The sequence below is a fragment of the Notamacropus eugenii genome, chromosome 6, assembly GCF_028372415.1.
Source record: "Notamacropus eugenii isolate mMacEug1 chromosome 6, mMacEug1.pri_v2, whole genome shotgun sequence".
Lineage (NCBI taxonomy): Eukaryota > Metazoa > Chordata > Mammalia > Diprotodontia > Macropodidae > Notamacropus > Notamacropus eugenii.
The window spans coordinates 236,758,960-236,779,683 of NC_092877.1; the positions used below are offsets into that span (position 1 = coordinate 236,758,960).

Consider the following 20,724-nt stretch of genomic DNA (forward strand, 5'->3'; position numbering starts at 1 on the left):
AGTGGCCCACACAAGATTAAAATGTAATCAGGAAATATTTGACAAAAATAAACAAAAATGCAATAAATCATAGACAACATTACACTTGAAAACTAAGTCAATACATAGCCAGAAGGGGTCCATATGAACCTGCTTCTCTTTTAGATTTGTACCACTGCCTTGCAGTTCTAAATCTATGGTCCTTAGGCCTTTGTGCTGCATATAATTCACAGGTTTCTCTAAAGATAGTGAAGGTCCTCCTGCAGCTCCCTTTGATGAATGACAGGGTACTGAATGCATCAAGCCCAGAATAAGAACAGTCCACATAAGGAAAACAAAAACGATGAAGAATTTCTGTTGCTCAAAGCAACATGTATTTAAATATTTTGCTTACATAACTGACCCCCGAATGCATGCATCTTGGAAAAGCACTGAAAGTGACCATGAGCTGGGCTTAGAATTGACCTGGGTAAGTAGAGTAGGATAGATTATAGTTGGAAATGGTATAGCAATTTCAATAATATTAAGGTGTTCAAGAGCCCCTCTTTTTATATACCAAAATTCTGTTAGTGGTACTACTATTTGTGCCCAAACCATAGACTGCCACAGTCTCAGAGCAATCAAAAGGATTGGTGACTCAAATGGCAAAAGATACATGACAGCATGAAGTGGACCATAGTGTATAACCAATGATAATTTGTAAGCAAGAAGTGGCTTAAGATCTCTTGAACAGGAGTTCTGTCAGTCACAGAGAAAGAGCGCAAATGAAAATAAATGACAAGTCCACATGGGCTGGTGCTCATAGTTTGTTTAAAGTCCTAAAGAAAGCACTTTATCATGCTGAGTAGTTTTTAAGAGAGCACGAAAAAAGATCACAGTAAAAGAGAAAATGTGGATGGGTTTAAATGTATACCACTGTACTCCATTAGATAATGGGATTATCTTGATTGCTTGTGCTGAAGTAAAAACCATATTTTGCATTTTCAGAAATTGAAGGCTTAAAAAGGAAAATAAAAGCAGATCTAAACTAGTTAGACTGAAGTCATTACAGAATATTAAAATAGACTTACAAATTTTGATAAATTCTCTTGGTTAACATATCAGTTTTCCTACTCTTATGTAGAAAAAAATGATCTACAGGAAACTAGACTGAATATAATTAAACATCGCATCATAATTCAGTCATTCAAAAATCTCAAGGCAAAAACCTAGAGCTGTTATAGCTACTCACTGTTCATTTTCCTGTAACTCTGTATTTTGCTTCACCTAGGTGCCATCAAGTGATTGGTGGTGTCATTATAGTATCAGGAAATCTCAAGCATGTTAAAATTCAGATTACAAAAGAAAAACAATAAAAATTACCAAGAATATGCCATAAAAGTTTTAAATCTGGAAAGGATCTGAATGGTCGCTAATGTAAAACATTTGTTTTATCAATGAGGAACTTGAGACGTAGAAAGGTTCAATGATTTGCTTAGGGCCACATAGGTGGGAAGTATTTGAGCAGAGATTATTAATGGTTTTTCTTTTTACTACATCAAGTTGTTTTATTCAATGCAATCAGTTGTGTCTTTCTATCATGAAACACACTTATTGATTTATTGTAGGCTGCTTGGTGGATCAGTGAAGACAACACAGGACACAGACTTAGGAAAATCTGAGTTCAAATTCTGCCTCATAAATCATGGGCAAGTTACTTCACTGCCATGGGCAGTGAATTTCTTCAACTATAAAATGGAAATAATAATAATTACTATGAAGATGAAATGGTTTTGAAAATGTTTTACTCACCTAAAAATTCTATGTAAATGCTAGCTGTTGTTTCCAACAAAAAGAATTCAATTAACCTCTCACAGAAAGCAAGTTTTAAAAAGTGACTTATAAATACAAAAGTATTTACAATATCACTTACTTTAAAGTGTAATAAAGTTCAAGTTCAAAATTTTTACTTTGTTAATGTTCCTATCTACAGACTGCATAAACATAGACTTTAAAAATCTGCCAACTCAAATTCCAACTTATTTTTTAGCAGTCAAAAATTAAGAGTACAGGTGTCTAGCAGCAGCTTAACATCTTCCATATTTATAAGGACTACTTTCTCACTTTCTCTTCAGACACCTTGGACTAATTTTTCTATTCTTTTTTGTAGCAATCAGCTTACAATTCTTTTTCATCCTTTCTTTGAGTCTTTTATACAAAAATCTTCATTTTTATACTGAAAGTACACTATTACTATTTCTGCCTCTCGTCTGATACTAATTCTTCTTCAATACTTAAGAATGTGGAAATTGGAATTTGGGGAAGTTTAGAAGTCATTTAGTCTAGGGATTCTTCACCATTTGTTTGTATGTGTGTGTACGTTTGCATGTGTGTGTATGACAGATCCCTTTGAAGGTCTGCTGAAGTTCCAGTATTTTCAATGCAAAAGATACATAAAATTACAAAGGAAATCTGTTATAAATAAATACAGTTATCAAACTATATAAAAAATACAAGCTCATGCTTCAGTTTAAGAAACTCCTCTTTTAAAGGATGCTAATTCAATATCCACAACAACAAGAGGGTCAGAGGGAGAGGGAGAGAGAGAGAGGGAGGGAGGGATAGAGAGAGGGAGGGAGGGAGAGAGATAGGGAGGGAGGGAGAGAGAGAGGGAGGGAGGGAGAGAGGGAGGGAGGGGGGGAGACAGGGAGAGAGAGAGGGAGAAGGAGAGGGGGGAGAGAGAGAGAGAGAGAGAGGGAGAGAGGGAGAGAGACAGAGAGAGAGAGACAGAGAGAGGGAGGGAGGGAGAGAGAGAGAGGGAGAGAGAGAGGGAGGGAGGGAGAGAGGGAGAGAGGGAGAGAGGGAGAGAGACAGAGAGGGAGAGACAGAGAGAGAGGAGGTAGGGGTGGGGCAGAGAGGCAGAGGGAAAACAAGGGAAAGGGGGAAAATAAGGGAAATGAGACTTAGAGAATTATATAATTCTCAGTACATTTCCAAATCAATGAATTTATGTAATCTGAGTTCCTAAAGAAGTAAATGAAAATGAAAAATGAGTTAAACAAAGGTTAGACAAAGACAAAAACAAACTTTGTTTCTTTAATAGAGTTAAACTGACTGCCTATTAAGCCACACATTTAAAATCTTTGCTCAGTCTTTTTTTTTTTTTTTTTGGCACTCATCTACAGACATCAACATCAATAAACTATTTTCAGGGTCATGTAAAAGGTTGGTGCGGATGAATGCTTCTTAAAATGTTTGATTCAGTAGTTTTGCACCCTAGGGCTCTAAGGAAGTTGTACAGGCAAGTCCAGAGTTATTAGTGCATTTAATTAATTTCAAGCAAACTCATGAAAATATTTTTTCAGATTTTTTTCTTGGTTAATATGATTATGAAAGAGATTTTCAGCCTCTAGTGTATGAATATTAAAAGATCTGTCTCTGTAATCTGCTATGTAAGTACAATAGTTAATCATTAGCACTATGTTAACATAACAGATAGAACTCTTTCAAGTCTCAGAAGTTGAATCATGGAAAACATAGTCCATAAAACTTTGTACCCAATAAATAGTTTGGGGGACAGCAAGGGATTTTTTTTTGTAATATCCTTAACCAACAGTTATAGTAAAACAGTTTTTAATGATCCATTTTCAGTCATTAACGACAGTAGAAGTACTATATTTATGTGGGAAATGGGCCCCTGATTTCACTGGTATAGAGAACTTTTAAGTGAGAAAACCAGTATCATTACAAATATTCACCATCTCTGCAGTTTATAATTTTAAATAATTGCCTAGAACTGGTGTCAAACTCACATAGAAATGGAGGTGACAGTACTGCACATAAGGATTCCTGTGGGCCACATATTGACAGTGTTAAAATGTAGTATTTTATTGTATTTGTGTTCATTTGGTTAAATGACAATTAATGACATTTAATCTGGTTCAGGTCAAACTGGGGAGAGTTTTCAGCTGCATTTGTGTTGGTTGGCATGTTTGACACCTCCAGCTTAGAATACCTAGAAGTTAAATGACTTTTGCCCAAGGTCACAGAGTCAGTATATATCAGAGACAAGACTTGAATCCAGGTCTTCTTATCTTCAAAGCCAAAACCATGCTGCTATTTTTATTTGCATAGCTATCTGTTGTATTCACATATTTGCAAGACAGTGTTTGGCAGTACAACAGAGGAGAAATATTGGATTTATTTTACTATCTAATCTTAAAAAAAATATAAACACATTTTCGAGGGGGAGTATATCATACACATTCATGCTCATTTCCATATGACAGCCTCAAGGTACTGGTCTTTGGACTTTGATCAAAGGAAAAGGAAATCTAGTCAAACCGGTCAGACTGTCTTATGGTAATATGAAGTTAATATAGTAAGTCAGTGGCTGAAATTGAACATATGGTAATGACCACTGAAATTGATTTAAAAAAGAAACATTTCAAAATGCACTGAAGTAGGCAGAGATTTGAGGCAATTATCCAGATAATTTAGGCAAAAATCACTATCATTCACTAATTCTCACATTAAATATTCAGGTAAGTAAGTGTGAGACTTGATTTCACCATATAATGGCTCTAGTGCTATATTTCAATTTTACATCTGTAGGTAGAACTAAAGACACCTGGGAATTTATAACAATTTAGCATGCCATCTCACTGCTCCTCATATGTGGATATGTGTAAGTAGGGGATTTGATCAGATTTTAGTCTCTTTAGTGCCATTAGGGTACAACAGTCTGTGGTATTCAGCTTTTAAGCTCAATTTCAGGAGGTTTTATAAATTAGATTACACAGCATTTCCAAAGCAATTTAGATGCCACACACTGAAGAGGGGTTAGAATAATGGTTTGCATCTACACCAAAATGTTCATGGGACAAATTAACTGTGACTTCTTACAGTGGAAATTGTCCTCCCGCTGCCATTAACATTTTCCAGAGTTTTTAATTTCTTGGAGATAACTTTTCTTAAATTCCAGAGAAACTTTGTTAAACCTAGTTTTCTTAAAAAGACTGATGTCCTAACCTATAACATTACATTAGTGAGACTGAAGAGAAAAACTTTTTTTTTCAGTTAAAGCACTATGATTAGCTAGACTGTCACTTGTCTATGTCTTTACTAGCAAGTTTTCCTAGAAAGGATTAAGTTATTTTGTTTTAAAAAACTCACAGAAGAGTTAATCTGCTTATTATTATAAGCATATAGAGCTTAATAATAATAATATAACATTAATAATATAATCAGATTTTAATTTGGAAAATTAATAAATTATCCAACCTATATGTATTTGGCATGCTTACTGTCATAACACTAACATTTAAGATATAATGTGTAGAAGACATGGCCCTGGAGTAGAAAGATCTTAGTTCAAATACTGACTAGGTGTGTGACCCTGGTCAAGTCCCTTAACCTCTCTGAGCCTCAGGTCCCTCATTTGGAAAATGGGCATTATAAGAGAACCTACCTCATAGAGTTTTTGTAAGGATCAGATGAATGTGTGTGTATATATGCATATACACATGCACATACATACAAATATATATATATACACATATATATATATATATATATATACATACAAACGTTATTTGCAAAACTTAAAGCATTATATAAATCGTAGACATCATTATGAGTTATATATATGATCTTATTTGAGCCTGACTTAGGGGTTACTATCATGTTAATTTCATAATAGATGAAGATCGTAGATGAAGCTCAGAAAGTTCAAATTTGGTAAACAGCTAAGTTTTAGACTACAGTTCGAATACAAACTTAACCCCAAATCTAGTACTCTTTCAACATCATCACAGCATAATATTCAATAATCTTTCTAAAGTCCATATTTCTTTCTTTCTAGAAAAGAGATATATGTTAAATTGTATGGAATATTCTTTAAAATGTTTTCTCAGAGCACACATTCCATCAAGAAAAGACTGTAGTTTTTTTTTTTTTTATTAATATTGACCTTCTCATTACTAAGATGACAGATGCTCAGTAAATCTAAGGAAACATAATTTGAAGTACAACCAGTTCTGTCATAACATTTGTTTGGAAAAGACAAATTTGTCCTAATACAATTGATAAATTAAGGAAATTATTTTATTACAAAGCAAATTTTGTGTTTCCTTATACACAATTTCATTGGTGCAGCAAATTGTACCACTCCACAAAAACTCATAAACTACAACCTTTTCTATGTCCACTTCCAGCTGTGTCAAGGAAAAATGTTAAATCTGTTGTACATGTCCTAGTGCAGTAAGTTGGTCTGCTCCTATTCCCATGATCAAGGACCCAACTCTAGAGTTTTGGCCCACCAAGGCTATGTCCTTTGGTGCCCACCCAGGTCCTGTGATATCAGGACACAGACTGAACTGAAACACCACCATTATTTATTATTACATTCCTGTATTTCTTAAGCATTTAACACATATGAAACTGTGCTTCCATGTTTATTAGTTCTCGTTCTTTTTCACTGTCTCACTGATGAAGTTTCTGACTTTTGTGCTTCTAACCCAATTTTCCCATAAAACTTGTGGTTTTTATTGAGATTCTGCATACATAGAATAGTGATTTTTTTTTTTAAGAGCACACAAATCATGTTACAACAAAACTGATTATATTGAATTCAGAATGAGAATACTTAGGCTTGAATTTCTATTCTCCTTTCTATCATTGTGGCTTTAGGCAATTCACTTTAACTCTTGGGGCCAAATTTTTTTCATCTGTTAAATTGGGGAGAAAGAGTGAATCAGTAAAGCCCTTTCCAGATTTATTTCCTATGATCAAGATTCTGCTTTGATAAGAAATACAGTTTATCCAAATATCAACATAATCATAAAATCAAGAAACAGAGACAACATGAAGGTTGTGATGAACATTTTAATGGAAAATTAGATTTTGTTTAAAAATTTGACATCTGTCAAGGTGCTTATTATTTTTTTCAGAAGAATATTTCATAAGGATATTTTTTTCAGAAAGATTTATTCAGAAGGATATTTGAATTGTCCCTTTCAGATCTCTACCTCCCAGTTAGAGATATATGCAAACACCTCTAACTGGAACCTAACACTTCTGATTTCCTCTATGAATTTTTGATAGGAAGAGACTTAGTAGTCCTAGACCTGAAGAGATTGCTTTGAGTGTGTGAGAAAGTCATTATTTGCTGGCTCTCATCACTTATTTTGAATTTGCTAAATTCATTGATGTGTGAACTGCTTATCAAAGCTTGATAATCAGTTTATAAATCACTTTGAGGCTGGCAGAAATAAATATTAATGAGTCAATTTGCAGGGAATTCAGAACCATTTCTTCCTACTCTGATCCCCATGGTGGAAGACTTGCATTATTTCATAAGAAAGAATATACAATTTATTGGTTGTAATGACTTTCCCCCCACCTCAAGATGGTCCTAAGACTATTTATTATACTAACTCAAACTGTATTCTAGAGATCCCCCTTGGCAGCAAAGAAAATTCCCTTTCAAAGAATAAAGACTGCAATAGAATGAAGATCTTTAGTAAAAAAAAAAATCCTATTTATAAACAGAGTCATAAAAAGAAAAATTTAACCTTGAGGGACATACTAAACTGAGTGTTCAATCTGTTGAATTGCATTTGCCTCATCTCATGAAGAAAAGAAATACATAGATGCTTAGTTAATTCTAGAAACTTTGGGATGGTCTTCTTCAAGTTTCTCTCTTCCTTTCCCCATTATACAATCATAAAATCTTAGATCCAGAAGAAAGAATTGAGGGATGATGAAATCTACCCTTCTCATCCCACACATAAGAAAATGGAGGTCTGGACAGATCTGATCATTTGCCCAAGAAAAAGTTTTGGATTTGAAATCTGATGACCAGGGCTAGAATCTTTGCCTTGCCACTTTATAGCTAAATGACTTTTGAGATAGTCACTTAACTCTGGGCCTCAGTTTCCTCCTCTATAAAATAACTGGATTGGATTAGATGAATCCCATCTCTTCCAGTTCCAAATTTATGATTCCATAATCTAAAGTTTGCATCTTCCCTTGGATGGGGAAGTAAAAAAGATAGGACTCAGCATCCTATTTCCACGTCTAATATTCTTTCCACCATACCATCCAACATCTCCAACAATTTGATGTCATAAAATTAGCATCATCAACAACTCAACAATCCGAAGCTTAGAAACCAAGAATTTGGATTCTCTATGATGTTGTTCTATTTTTAGGAGAGTCAACTGTATAAAATAGAAATGGCATGACTATGAGATCAGGGGATGATGTTTTAACCTCATTTTTAATGTTTACTAACTGTGGAACTTTGGACAAGTCACTTAATCTCCCCATGCTTCAATTTTCCCATTCATGTTGGATCAGATGACTTCTGACATCCTTTATAGCTTTAGATCTATCATTAGTTATTCATGCATTTCACGTAAAGCTGCGCCTCTCTGTCTTCCTCTTAAAATTAATATGTAAATGGTATGTGGAAAAGGTCATGTTTAAATCATTATTTATCATCTAATATGTAACAGGAGGTAGTTTATCAGATCCCTTCTAGAAAGCATGTGTTCTGAGGGGAGAGAGCATGAGGACACAGGACTAAGGGGAGAGGACAAGAAGGACAAAAAGAGTAAAAAAAAAAAAAAAAAGAAAGGAGTGCAGTATAAAGAACTTCTAATTCAGAGTTTTCCACACAGCCATCTTGACTGCAGTACTCTTGATTTAAATCTAAACATTTAGTTTAGAAAGTAATAATTTCTTATTACTACCACAAAACTTCTGCTCCAAAGACTCATGATGATTTCAAGGTGACTCCCAATTATCAAGAACCCCAGATTCTCAAAGGTTATACCAGAAAAGTAAACACTCTAGCAGGTCCTACCATGCTGAACAAATTTCCAGGACAAGCCCAGAAAAAGACTATGGATGTTTTCCAAGTTATAACCTAGATAAATAAGAAGACATTCACTCCCAGTACACTGACCAAAGTCACACAAATAGAGTTACAAAGGACCTCAAAGGTTATGCTTCATCTGACTCATATCCCAGAAAAATCTGTTCTATCATACCCACTAAATGGTCATCTAGTCTGTGTTTGAAGATCACCTGTCAGAGTAAACCTCAGTAGAGCCATTTCCCCTTTTGGTCCCCTCTAATTGTTAGGAAGAAGAGATTCCTGACATCTAGATTAAAGCCTAAAATTGTTTCTTTTCAACTTCCACACTTTGCTCCTGGTTCTCCTTTCTGTGGCCAAAAAAGAACAAGTCTAATCCATTTTCCACATGATAGGCGTTGAGACACTTGAAAACAGTCATCATTATCTTGATCGTTCTGAGTACTCTCGTCTACATTTGTTCTTTATCCATCTTTATCCACCCACTCTTGTCTTCTATAATACATTACCCATAATCTCAATTACACTGACCCACAAATTCATGCGGAGGTCAAAGGAAAGTGGGGTCGAACTTGGAATGGTAGCAACCTGGTTAACTCAGGTCCAGAATGTTTTTATGTTGGAGTTTCCCTTAGCTATGGGGTGACTTTGTGCCTTGAATTTGTCTCATCTCCATGTATCTAGTTTATTCTCAAATCTTGATGTATAAATACTGTCAACTGCTATTGTTTACCAGGGGTACAAAGGAAAATGTCCAGTTCCTCTAGACCTCTGAAGTTCATGAGGTCATCCTCTGCTCAAAATTAGAGGGAGCATCAGAGGAGACAAAGGTTAAGGATGAATTCTTTCTTTTCTTAGACATTCTCTCATTCAATTCCTGGAGGCTTCTACCACTAAGCTGCTGGATTCTTTGATGGTGAACTAGCTTCTTGGCTTTATGCAAACCCTATAGGACATGACCAAATCCCTCAACCAATTCAAACAGACTTCCTGTCACATTTAGCTGGAATGCCTCAAATGAATGGACATTTCTAGGTCTTGTTCACACCTATTTCATAAATCTGATTGATTGATTCAATGTTTCTCCCTCACAAAGGGTCAGGGCATACACTTGGGTCTCTTCTACAGGTGAAATAGGTTGGTTTTATCGATTGACTCATTTGACTCCAATATTTATACTGATATAACTGGGAGAAGTAAAGCCCCAGTCGTTTTATATAAACAGTGTGCATGACTGATTCAATCACTAAATGGATTTTTGGAGCATGTGCAAACATTCTCTAGCTGGTTCAAGTCTGCTAACTATGTGGTGGAGAGACTCAGACTTCTGATTGGCTTCAGTGCCTGAAATGGGGCACATTCAAAGGTAACTAACTGTCCAAAACAAGTCTCTTTTTCTTTGCTTCCTGGCTACACCTGTAGAGCCTTAAATCTATACATAGGGAGAGGTCTTGAGCTATCCTCACCCATGCCTGACATGTGGCCCATGAATATGGGCTTCTGTTCTGTCTTTGTGTTTATTATTTCTTGCTTTTAGGTGAAGGGTGTATTAGAAACTTCTACCTTTTGAGCCTTTACAGATTGAAATAATGAGCCACCAGAAATCTAGAAACCACATACCAGGTTTTGCAGTTAGCTAAGATGGTAAGGACCCACTACAGATCAATGACAACCAAAAGGGAGCTGCAATGATTCATCCATCAGTAGCACCAAATTTGGAAATAAATTTGGTGGGGGCAGAGGCATTGCATAGAAATTGCCTTAAATCCCAGTCTATTCTCCCAAGGGACTAAGGATGTGCTAAGGTGTTAGGGGAAAATACCTATAATTTTTATTCTTGCTATATATTCTCAGAGAACATCTATTTGCAAAAATTAGTTGATTTCAGTTCACTAAATGATACTGAGATATTATTCACTGGCTACTGATATTGGGAAAATACACCAGAATGCTGAGTCTTAAAGTACGGAGAAATATATACCCACCTGTCAGGGGTACCTTCAGAATACTAGAGGTGAAGAGTAGCCTTGCTCAGATACTTGACTTTATCAGAGCAGAAGTTGGGATAATAATGTCAGAAATTTACATGAACTTCACTAGTTACTAATATGGGAGTTCTTTCTGAATTAACTATTTGTGTACAATCAAAATCATTGACTCATTAAAGAGATCAAAATAAACACTAGATTGTATGAAAAAGTTGGAAATAAGGAGATATGGCACACAATTAATAATTTTACAATGGAGCATCCATTAATAAGACATATGGAAGCTGGTTAAAATCAGTGAACAGAAGAAAAAAATAGTTCACAGAAACTTTGGTGAGATATTTAATTGTAAGAAATCATTCTAGCAGCAAAGATAAAACTAGGACAAAAAACAAAAATGGAAAAGATATGTTGAGATTTCTATAAAAAACTTTTTTTCTTCAAAGATGATACCACAATAGAAAGACACATAGTGGGAGCAAATAGGTTGTGGTAAATTGCCAGAATTGAACAGCAAAATGAGTGTTAAATGCATTATTACAGATTTATATGACTTTAACAGTAAATATACCTGGTATACAGGAGGAATGCAGATAGGAGGTGGATAATACACATGATATAGCAATACCCTCTAATATGAAGAGATTTATAGGATTAATTCCCATACATATGGCAGACTTTGTTTGAAAGGTTTGTGGGTAGGCATGAACAAGAGTACTATAGGATAGGAAGGCATATCTAGGTTAAAATATACATCATTGCTGAGATTACGTATAGTTATGAAATCAAATATCCACAGAAATATGAAAAATGCACATAAACTGGGATTGATATTTAAAATGAGACATTTAAAATGGTCTATATCAGAAAAAAAGCTAAAGGAACTGAGTTTATCTAGCTAGTGAAGAGACAGTGAGTGATAATTCAATGTCAGACTATTCTATCAGTGCATCAGTGTGAAAACAAGTCATTAGTGGAAATGCACTGAAAAAGGACAAGAGGCTTAGGGCTCTTCTAGAAGGAAAGGTTTAGGCTAAACACCAGCATAATCTTCCTGATCTTTCTTAAAGGATATGAGACATAGAACCAAGGAAACATACAGCTGCTTTTAATGGAAATGTTTAAGGAAGCAGAATAGGAAAGGCAAGCTAAATAAACTCTCAGACCTTATAGTTTTATGATTCTACATCAAAGGAGTTTTCAAGTAGTCTTGTAATGAAAGATTGTGAGACTGTGCATATTCTAAAGGGCTAAGAGAATCACAAATGTTATCACAGTGACACATCTTGAAAATACTATGACAAATGTGTCTGAAAACCAATCCATTAAATGACCTGAGACGAGTTAATAGAGACACGATAGAGATACATTTTTTTAGCTTTTTTAAAAAATGAATTTAACCAAATAAACCAGTCTCTTAAGTTACTGTATTTTTTAAACATCTCTTCCTTAATCCATTCTATCCCCCAAAATGATTTGTTCATGCAAAATTACTCCTCTATTTTTTTCTATCAATATTCATCTGTCTATCTATTTGTCTTACATGTACACAGAAACTTTTAGATCCACAGACCAAAAGGCTTGAACATGGAGAGTAGGAGCAGGTGTCCTTGGTGAAGACAATAGAAATAAGATTTTGCAGTGATATTACAAAATTAATAGTGTGGATCAAATGTGAAAACCTTTAGAAAATGTATTTCCCATCTCCAATATATTTTAAATTGAAAACTGTGACTACAAAATCACTTGATTTTATTTTAAAAGTAAAGATGAAACTTATATAAAGTTTAAGCAGTAACTAGAACTCAATAATTTAATGCCTGTATCAACAAAAGTTTATGATGATAATTTCAAAATTAATATGTAATAGAACTAAATGGTTTCTCCATTACTATAGGGTTTCTTTGAGGAGGCAGTAGAAGGTAGAGGGAAAAGGGTGAAATTAGCATAGACCATAAAATAGGAGAAGTAGCTTCTTACCTGCTCAGATAATTTTTTTCCATTGATGTGAGCCTGCATAACAGCATCATTAACAAGTAAGTGAAAGTTCAGAAGTACATGTTCAATGTCATATGTTCCATGTATAGTATCAGAAAGTTCTTCCAGTGATCGGATATATCCCCGCCAATGATGGTCAATTTCTGCCACATTAGCCAAACAGCCTCTTACAACATTAAGGCAGTAGCCCATACATGGCTTGCTTAGAGTCAGAGCCTGGCAATGGGGACAGTATTGCATCTTCAAGAGGGCTTTGCTGCACTCTTTTGAGAACTGCAGATGATCAGTGGTATTGATGACTTCAATGCCTAAATTAAGAGCCTGCAGGAAAGTCCGGCTGGGTAACAATGATCTCCCCATCTGTCCCATTACAATTTTGGGAATGTTTCCAAAGGGGTTAATATCCCGCCTTGCCATTCGAATGCATTCTGAATACTCCAGTGAAATATCAGTCACACCAGGGTTAATGAGATGATTGTAGACCAGAGGAAACAGAGTGTCAAAGAATCTGTTAACAAATTCATCTGGACTGATGTCGGTGCCAAACACAAAGAGCCCTACATCTGTGAAGAGCTCCTGAACTGAGGCGGCAGCCTCTAAAGCCATGTTCCTATAAGTGTTGCAGAATAAGGTGCTTGTGTAATTCTCTGCCTGCTTGATGAGAGTTTCAAAGGTCTCTGTAACAAGAAGGAAAAGCAGAGATAAGACATTTAAATATTCCTTCAATAGATCAATTAACCAATTAATCAAATGTTTGTTAAATGCCCACTAAGCTCTTCTGTGCTCAGCATCATGAACAGAATTGAGGATACAAATATGAAAGTGAGATAATACCCACCTTTAAGAAGTTTACTCCACTGGAAAACTGAAGTTTGAAAGACTGAATTGTCATCTTTGGTCAGGAGAATAAAGGGATTTAATAGACAATAAATCTACTTAAGGCTAATTAGTACATCATTAACTTGCTTTAATGATCCCGAGGTGTCAACTTAGATTTCAGTTATTATATTATTTTTAATTATATACATATGCATATATAAATTCAGAGAGATGTGTTATATAGGATGTATACAGTCAACAATCTAAACAAAGCTACAGCTGCTCTACCAACTTCTGACATCTGTCAAAATAAGCTGGAAATGGGCATTATATATAACTCACTCCTCTCATTAATTCAGCTGTTTTTTCATAACCCAATTAATTAAAGATGAAATATCACCAATCATTTAATTTCCTATCATGGAATTCATTATTTATAAAAGATGACTAAAGGTAGCATTAAATCTTTCACATAAATACCTTTTTAAATTTAATTTCCGGAGCTTTTTCATAATGAAAATCAGCAGAATTATCTACGTAAAACTATTATTACATAAGAATATATAGCATTACTGCTACTACATTTTTGATTTAACATGGTAATCACCCCATGCATATCTTAAAATAAGTAAAGTTATTTTTCTTTTGCCAAATTTCTTTTAATTTTCAAGCTACTGCATTTACTTCATTACTTCTCCCTCCTTATTTCCTTCTTGCCACTGCAAGAATTGTATTTTTCTACCTGGAACAAAAACATTTGGGAGGCAGAGAAGCAGTGGCATAGAAGGCAATCTGACCATGGATGCAGTTTAGACCTTTTCAGATAGAGTCTGAAGTGAAGAAATGGGAGAATAGATCCCTGTGAGAAACAGGTTATTATTACAGACCTTGGAAGTGGTTATGTAGAGACAGTTCTGTCACAACAGGGCTGATGGAGGTAAGTTGAATGGCAAGATACAATGCCAGGAAAGGCATAGGGATGAAAAAGAAGTGGTTTCCCTGACTGCTAATAGTCTGGGACCCCTTGCTAGTTGTGGCTGTGCCAATGTGCTTTCTGTACTAATCATACCCAAAAGAAAAAGAAATGAAGCCTTTAAAAGGTTTCTTGTCATTTAGCTCAAGTCTTAATTAATAAGATGGCATGGAGTAATATAAGTAACTCTTTTTGCTAAAAGTATACAGTATTACCATTAACTGAAAGTTGTAGAGAATATAATTCATTTTTCTAAGCTCTAACTGTAATGTAATATTGCCTTCAATTATGACTTTTAAAAAACTTTTTTTTTTTTTCCTGGAGAGATGTATAGGTTTCATCAGACTACCAAAAGTTTCCATGACACACTAGAAAGGTTAAAAACTCCTGCTTCAGGAAGATTTGAGAATTCCAGGCTTTCTAAATTGTGTGCAGAGTTAATGCCACGAACTTCAAATGTGGCTTAGTAATCACTACTTTAGAATAAAAGATAGACATTATCTGTCAAAACATTGTTTGAGAAGATTAGAATTATTTTAAAGATTATTTTCATAATTAGCCACTCAGTCACAGTCACAGTGGTTCAACAGGGACAGGCCTCATGTGAATACTTGAATAAAGAAAAAGACATGTCCTGAAAAGTGTTTGGAAGGCTAAAACTATCAGATTCATGAGTGTGTGTGTGTACGTGTGTGTTCTCAAGGATTCCAGCTTCTGGAGTTGTTCACTGTTTGGAACGTGATATCATTTTGCTAACCTAGGCTGTGCAAGCTTGTTTGTTTGTTTGTTTGTTTGTTTTCTCACCAGTTCCATAAAGTAAGCAGCTAAAATATTTTAGTCATTCAAATATGGATATACCCTTAATATTAAAGATCTTTGAAAGAAAAATAAACTTACATACTTCAGTACTTTAAAGGAGTTATAATCTCACCAACATGGCCAATCCCTCCAATGTTCCACAAAACCCATTAACACCTCATCCTGCCATACTTACCTGTATCCTAGAGAAAACTTCTACAGGGGAGTCACTTCATGTAGTGGCCTACCCTTAGTTTTCATTTTTTGTTATTGGGACAACATGTATTCTGATTGCCCTTTTCTCCAATCTACCCTCCCTTCTATCACCCTTATCCCTTTCCTTTCTATTTTCCTGTAGAGTAAGAAAGGTTTCTATAACTCAGTGCCTATATATCTTATTTCCTAGTTGCACATAAAAACAACCTATAACATTCATTTTTAAAACTTTGAGTTCCACATTCTGTCCCTTCCCTCCTTTCCACCCACCCTCATTGAGAAGGCAACCAATTCAATAAAGGTTATACATGTGTGGTCATGCAAAGCTCCTCCATAACAGTGATGATGTGAAAAACTAACAATATTTCCCTCTGTCCCGTCCTGCCCTCCATTTATTCAATTCTCTCCTTTGTGTTTGCTTCCGATTACCCCTTCCTCCAATCTGCTATCCCTTCTCTTATCCCCTATCTCCTTCCTGTTTTCCTGTCTTTTTCTTCTCCCTGCCCCCTTTGCTCATTTTCCCAGCTAATCACTTGACTTTTGAGCTTTTAAATTAAGTGGAGGGCTCTAGAAGTAGCTTCCCCTTGAGCAGTGGCTACTGGCACCCTGGGGCAATACCATGCTCCCCTCTCAGCCAGGTGAGGGACCCTTCCAGATGGCCTTTGAAGCTGTCTTTAGCATTTGTTGGTTGAGAAGTCTGGAATTTGCAGCAGCCACCAGCAATTCAGTCCCCTAAGGCAAACTCCCACTCAATCTGCCATGGTGTGGCCCATAGCAAACTACACTCCACTCCCTGCCTGATGTGATAGACCCTTTCTGTCAAATTTCCAGATTGTCCTGGGCTATAAATTTGCTTCAGTCTGTCATTTTGTGGCTTCTGTTGCTCTAAGATTTATTTAGAGTCATTTTTACAGGGTTTTTTTTGGAGGAGTTTGTGCGAAGAGTTGTAGCAGGTCCCTGCTTCTACTCAGTCATCTTGGCTCTGCACCCCTTAAAACTTTGTTTTAAAACACCAAAATGAATCTACAGTGACAAGTGTAGTACTCTGTCTTCTATGACGGATCTTCAATTCCCCTCCAAGGTACATTTTGGTTTTGATATTACTTCTTTAGCAGTGTAATCCATGACCTATCCAGCATTATTTCCTCTTTCTATACAACAAATCCACTTCCTTTTCTGGTTATATTTTTCTTAGTGATATATGTTATAATGCTTCTTGTGTGTGATTCTTGAGTGCTATTATATTACTGCCTACTTTCTCCCGCTCTTCATTTGTCTATTACCCTTTGGGTGACACATAGGCAATAGTGAGGCACCAAAAGGACAATGACAGATATACCCTGAAAAACAGTGTCACAAAACTATAGTACAGAAAACACTAGTATATTTTGTGAATATGTTTTCCAAATGAAAGCAAACCACACACACACACACACACACACACACACACACACACACACACATGGCATAGTATCAGATTAAAGGGAAACTAAGAAAGTGGGAGAAATTTGGAATGAAAATCAAACCTTGGGTTTTTTTTTTTTGCCACTTGCCTCCTGACAGGGAGGTAATAGACTAAGATGTAAAATGGCATGAACGCCTTTGGATGTAGTGGATTTGTTTTGCTTGATCATGCCTCTTTGTTGGAGAGTTTTGTTTTTCATTTTTCTCCTGTGGTTGGGAGTGGTGAAATGAGGAGAAAATACAACTTTTTACATCAAAAAAGTAATCAAAGATGAGCAAACACTTCTTTCTTGAGAAATCTTTTTGTTATTGAGAAAATCAAGCCAGTACTTACTAGTCATGATGAAATTTGGCATAAGTGAGAAATCAGGAGAAAGTGTGACCCATTTTCAGAACAATCCAGTAGTTCCTAAGATATTAAATTAGTCCTAATATATCCAAAAACACAATTTATAAGGTGAAGCTGGCATTTAGCTTTGTAATAACTATTCAAAAGGGCAAATGTAAAATCAGAATTTGAATGCTGGCTCAACCTTTTACTGACTGTGTAACCTTGGGTGAGGTATATAATCTCTCTGCAACTTAAGGTCTTCATTTATAAAATTAAGATATTGACTAGATGACCTCTGAAGTCCTTTCCCTCTTTAAACCAATGAGCCCATGACTTTACATGACTCTTCTTTACATTCTAAAGAAAATATATAGATTCTGAAACATGAATAGCTAGCTAGTATGCTACTATATTTTCTGTTGAGCTACTAATCACATGTGTAAAGTCAAAATGGCTAGCATAACATAGTGGAGAAAGTAAAAAACTCTGTGATTTGGGCCAAAGATCTGGAATGAAATCAGTCTTACTTTGTGCTACATCTGCAACCTTATGCAAATCTTTGTTTCTGTCTCTCATGGTACAGAGATCGTCTACTCTAAACTCTTGACCCACACAAGTATAACGAGGACAATATCAACAAAAATCAGATATCCAGGTTCTGTTTGAAACATTTCTTTTAATAGGAAACTCCCTAACTCAAAGAAGTCCTTTACATTTTTTTAAACAGTTCTGATTGTTAGTCTCCAATGTAAACTGTTAATTTAAATTATTCTTTCTTACAAAATATTGGCCCATATTTATTCTATTTTAATTTAATTATTTTTCCCATAAACTTTTACAAAATTTCTCTAGGTCATTTCCTTGCTGTAAGAATCAACCAATAAGTATTATTTTTATAAGAGTGTAGGGAAATATTGACAAAATATTATAGCAGTACTTTTTGTAGTAGCAAAGAATTGGAAATTAAAGGGATGCTCATCAACTGGGGAAGAGTTGAATGAGGTATGTGTATGAACATGATGGAACACAATTGTGTTGTTAAGAAATGATGAAGGGGATGATTTCAGAAAAACTTAGGACTGATGCAAAGTGAAGTGTGCAGAAACAGGGGAACAATTTGCACTGTAACTATAAAGTAATATTATAAAGATAATGAGTTATGTAACTAATACTATTCTTGTGAAGGAGATGGAGATAAATGGATTAAATAACATGATCCAACTGATCTAGAACTGATTGGATGGAAGCATTTTAAGCATCTTTAACTTTAATGCCAACGTGGCAGGAGGTCTCTAGTGGGGCACCTCAAGGATCTGTGCTCATCCGTATGATGTTCAACATTTTTACCAATACTGAAATAGATTACATGAGCGCAAAAATCTGTAGATAACATCAAGCTAGGAAAGATAACTAGCTCAATGCAGAGTCAGGATCTAAAAGAATCCTGATAGGCTAGATTCTATTTTTGCTAATAAACCCACCGGACTGAATCTAATACAATGCAATTCAGTAAAGATAAATAAGAAGTTTTGCACTTGGGTATGAAACAAAATCAACTTAACAATATAAGATGGGAAAGGCATGGATAGTAGTTATTCTGAAACAATATTTTAAGATTTTATTAGATTTGCAAGCAAGTTTATTAAGAGTCAGAGTGTGATGTGGCATCTTTATAAACTTAATCTGTCTCCCCCAGTCTCTAAAAATTTAGGCTGAGTTATAAATATAAATCTAAAAATGTAAATAAATCAGTTTTGAGGAGGGGAACTAGAAAGGCAAAGGACTTCACTTCGTGTAATAGGAGGATTGCTTGGAGAAACCGGGAGAGTGAAAATAGTTAGGGATGACTCCTTGCTGTAGAGCCTAGGTCACTGGAAGGATGCTAGAGCATGAGAGAATGCACTTTATACTTCTAGAAACCGGAAAGGATAACTATGAATGCAAAAGAGACACATTCCCGTTTCAACTTTCCTTTCTTAATCTCTTAAGATAAAAGGAACAGTCAGTCAATAAGCATTGATAAAGTGCCCGGTAGGCACCAGGTATTGTGGTAAGTGCTAGGGATACAAAGAAAGGCAAAAAAAAGACCATGCTCTCAAGATACTCACGGTCTAATTGGTCAATTTCAATATTTCTTTAAATATTTTATACATAAAGTAAACCATGATAATCTCTATCACCACCACTACTGCAGGTTTATAATTAGTCCTCATTACACCTTCTTTCCAGTGTCCCTGTTTAGGGGCATCTTATTTTCCCTCTGAACACTCTAACTTACCCTGAAATCAAGGTTTTAAATAAAACCTAGAGAAAATAATGTCAGATGATGCCAATTCACACTGTGAAATTTAACAAACTGAAAAATCAATTGAAGCTTCTATCTCTTTTAGAGTGAGAGAAGTTCCATCCTCATGGGGATTTTGTCATCACTTTAAAGATAAAAGAGATTTCAATAGGTAACGTTATTGATATTATGATGTTACTTTAACCTCTTTAGTATGACATGAACAGGAATTTTATGACTATTTTCATTTTTTATTGTTGCTTTCTGAAAGATGTGTTGGGGGTGTAAGCTCAGTTCCATGTGGACAGTCTCGGGCAGGTAAAAGTGAGGACTTCTAAACCTTAGAGTTCTCATGAGGCCCCCCCAGAGAACAGCTGGGAATTGAGGTGTGAGACCCGGGCTATCTCGTGCATTTCTGCCTCTTCCCCGTGGGAAACTTGCTGGGGAGAGCATCCCCACTCTCGAGATTAATCCATGGTCTGAGCACACCTATTGTTGTCTAAGGGCTGAGAACAGGCACGATATTCAGGTGCAAACTATGCGGCGGGAGAGCTTAAGTAGGGTCAGGAAAGCCTGAAGGCGCTCTTAGCCCTGAGGGGCCCTTAGAGGACAGAAGGCCCCTCTTCACTCTCCCCTCTTCCTTCTCCCCTTTCCCACTCCCACTTCCATTCTCTTACTGTAAGATCTTTGCCTCCTTGGGAAGAGGATTCCTCTCTCCTGAGGAAGAATTCACCCTGCACATGTAACCAAGACCCTGAATAAAGCCTAACCCTTTTTCGACTCTGGAAAGTCTCTTCTTTCATACGTTTATCCGGTTTGGCCAGCCAAAGACCTGAGACAGGTAAGGAAAGACTCGGGTAGCCCTTAGGCCTCTAGGCCTGACAAAAGATGAAAATTATAAGATACAAAACGCCTGTTACAATTTAAGGACACACTTTATTAAATCTAAGTGCTGAAATTGAATACTCATAAAAGAATAAATCACAAAGGCTGTAGATAATCAACAGATTATTA

General features: G+C 35.7%; 1 protein-coding gene across 5 annotated transcripts in view; it reads right to left on the minus strand.

Annotated features, from left to right (window-relative positions):
• The window catches only part of GPC5 (glypican 5), a 2,038,323-nt gene that overhangs the window by 1,588,309 nt on the left and 429,290 nt on the right, over positions 1–20,724 (minus strand). For all 5 annotated transcript variants that reach the window (XM_072622122.1, XM_072622124.1, XM_072622123.1 and 2 more), the window contains exon 3: positions 12,808–13,502. In XM_072622122.1, the coding sequence (XP_072478223.1) occupies positions 12,808–13,502 (695 nt within the window). The remainder of the gene's footprint in view (positions 1–12,807; positions 13,503–20,724) is intronic.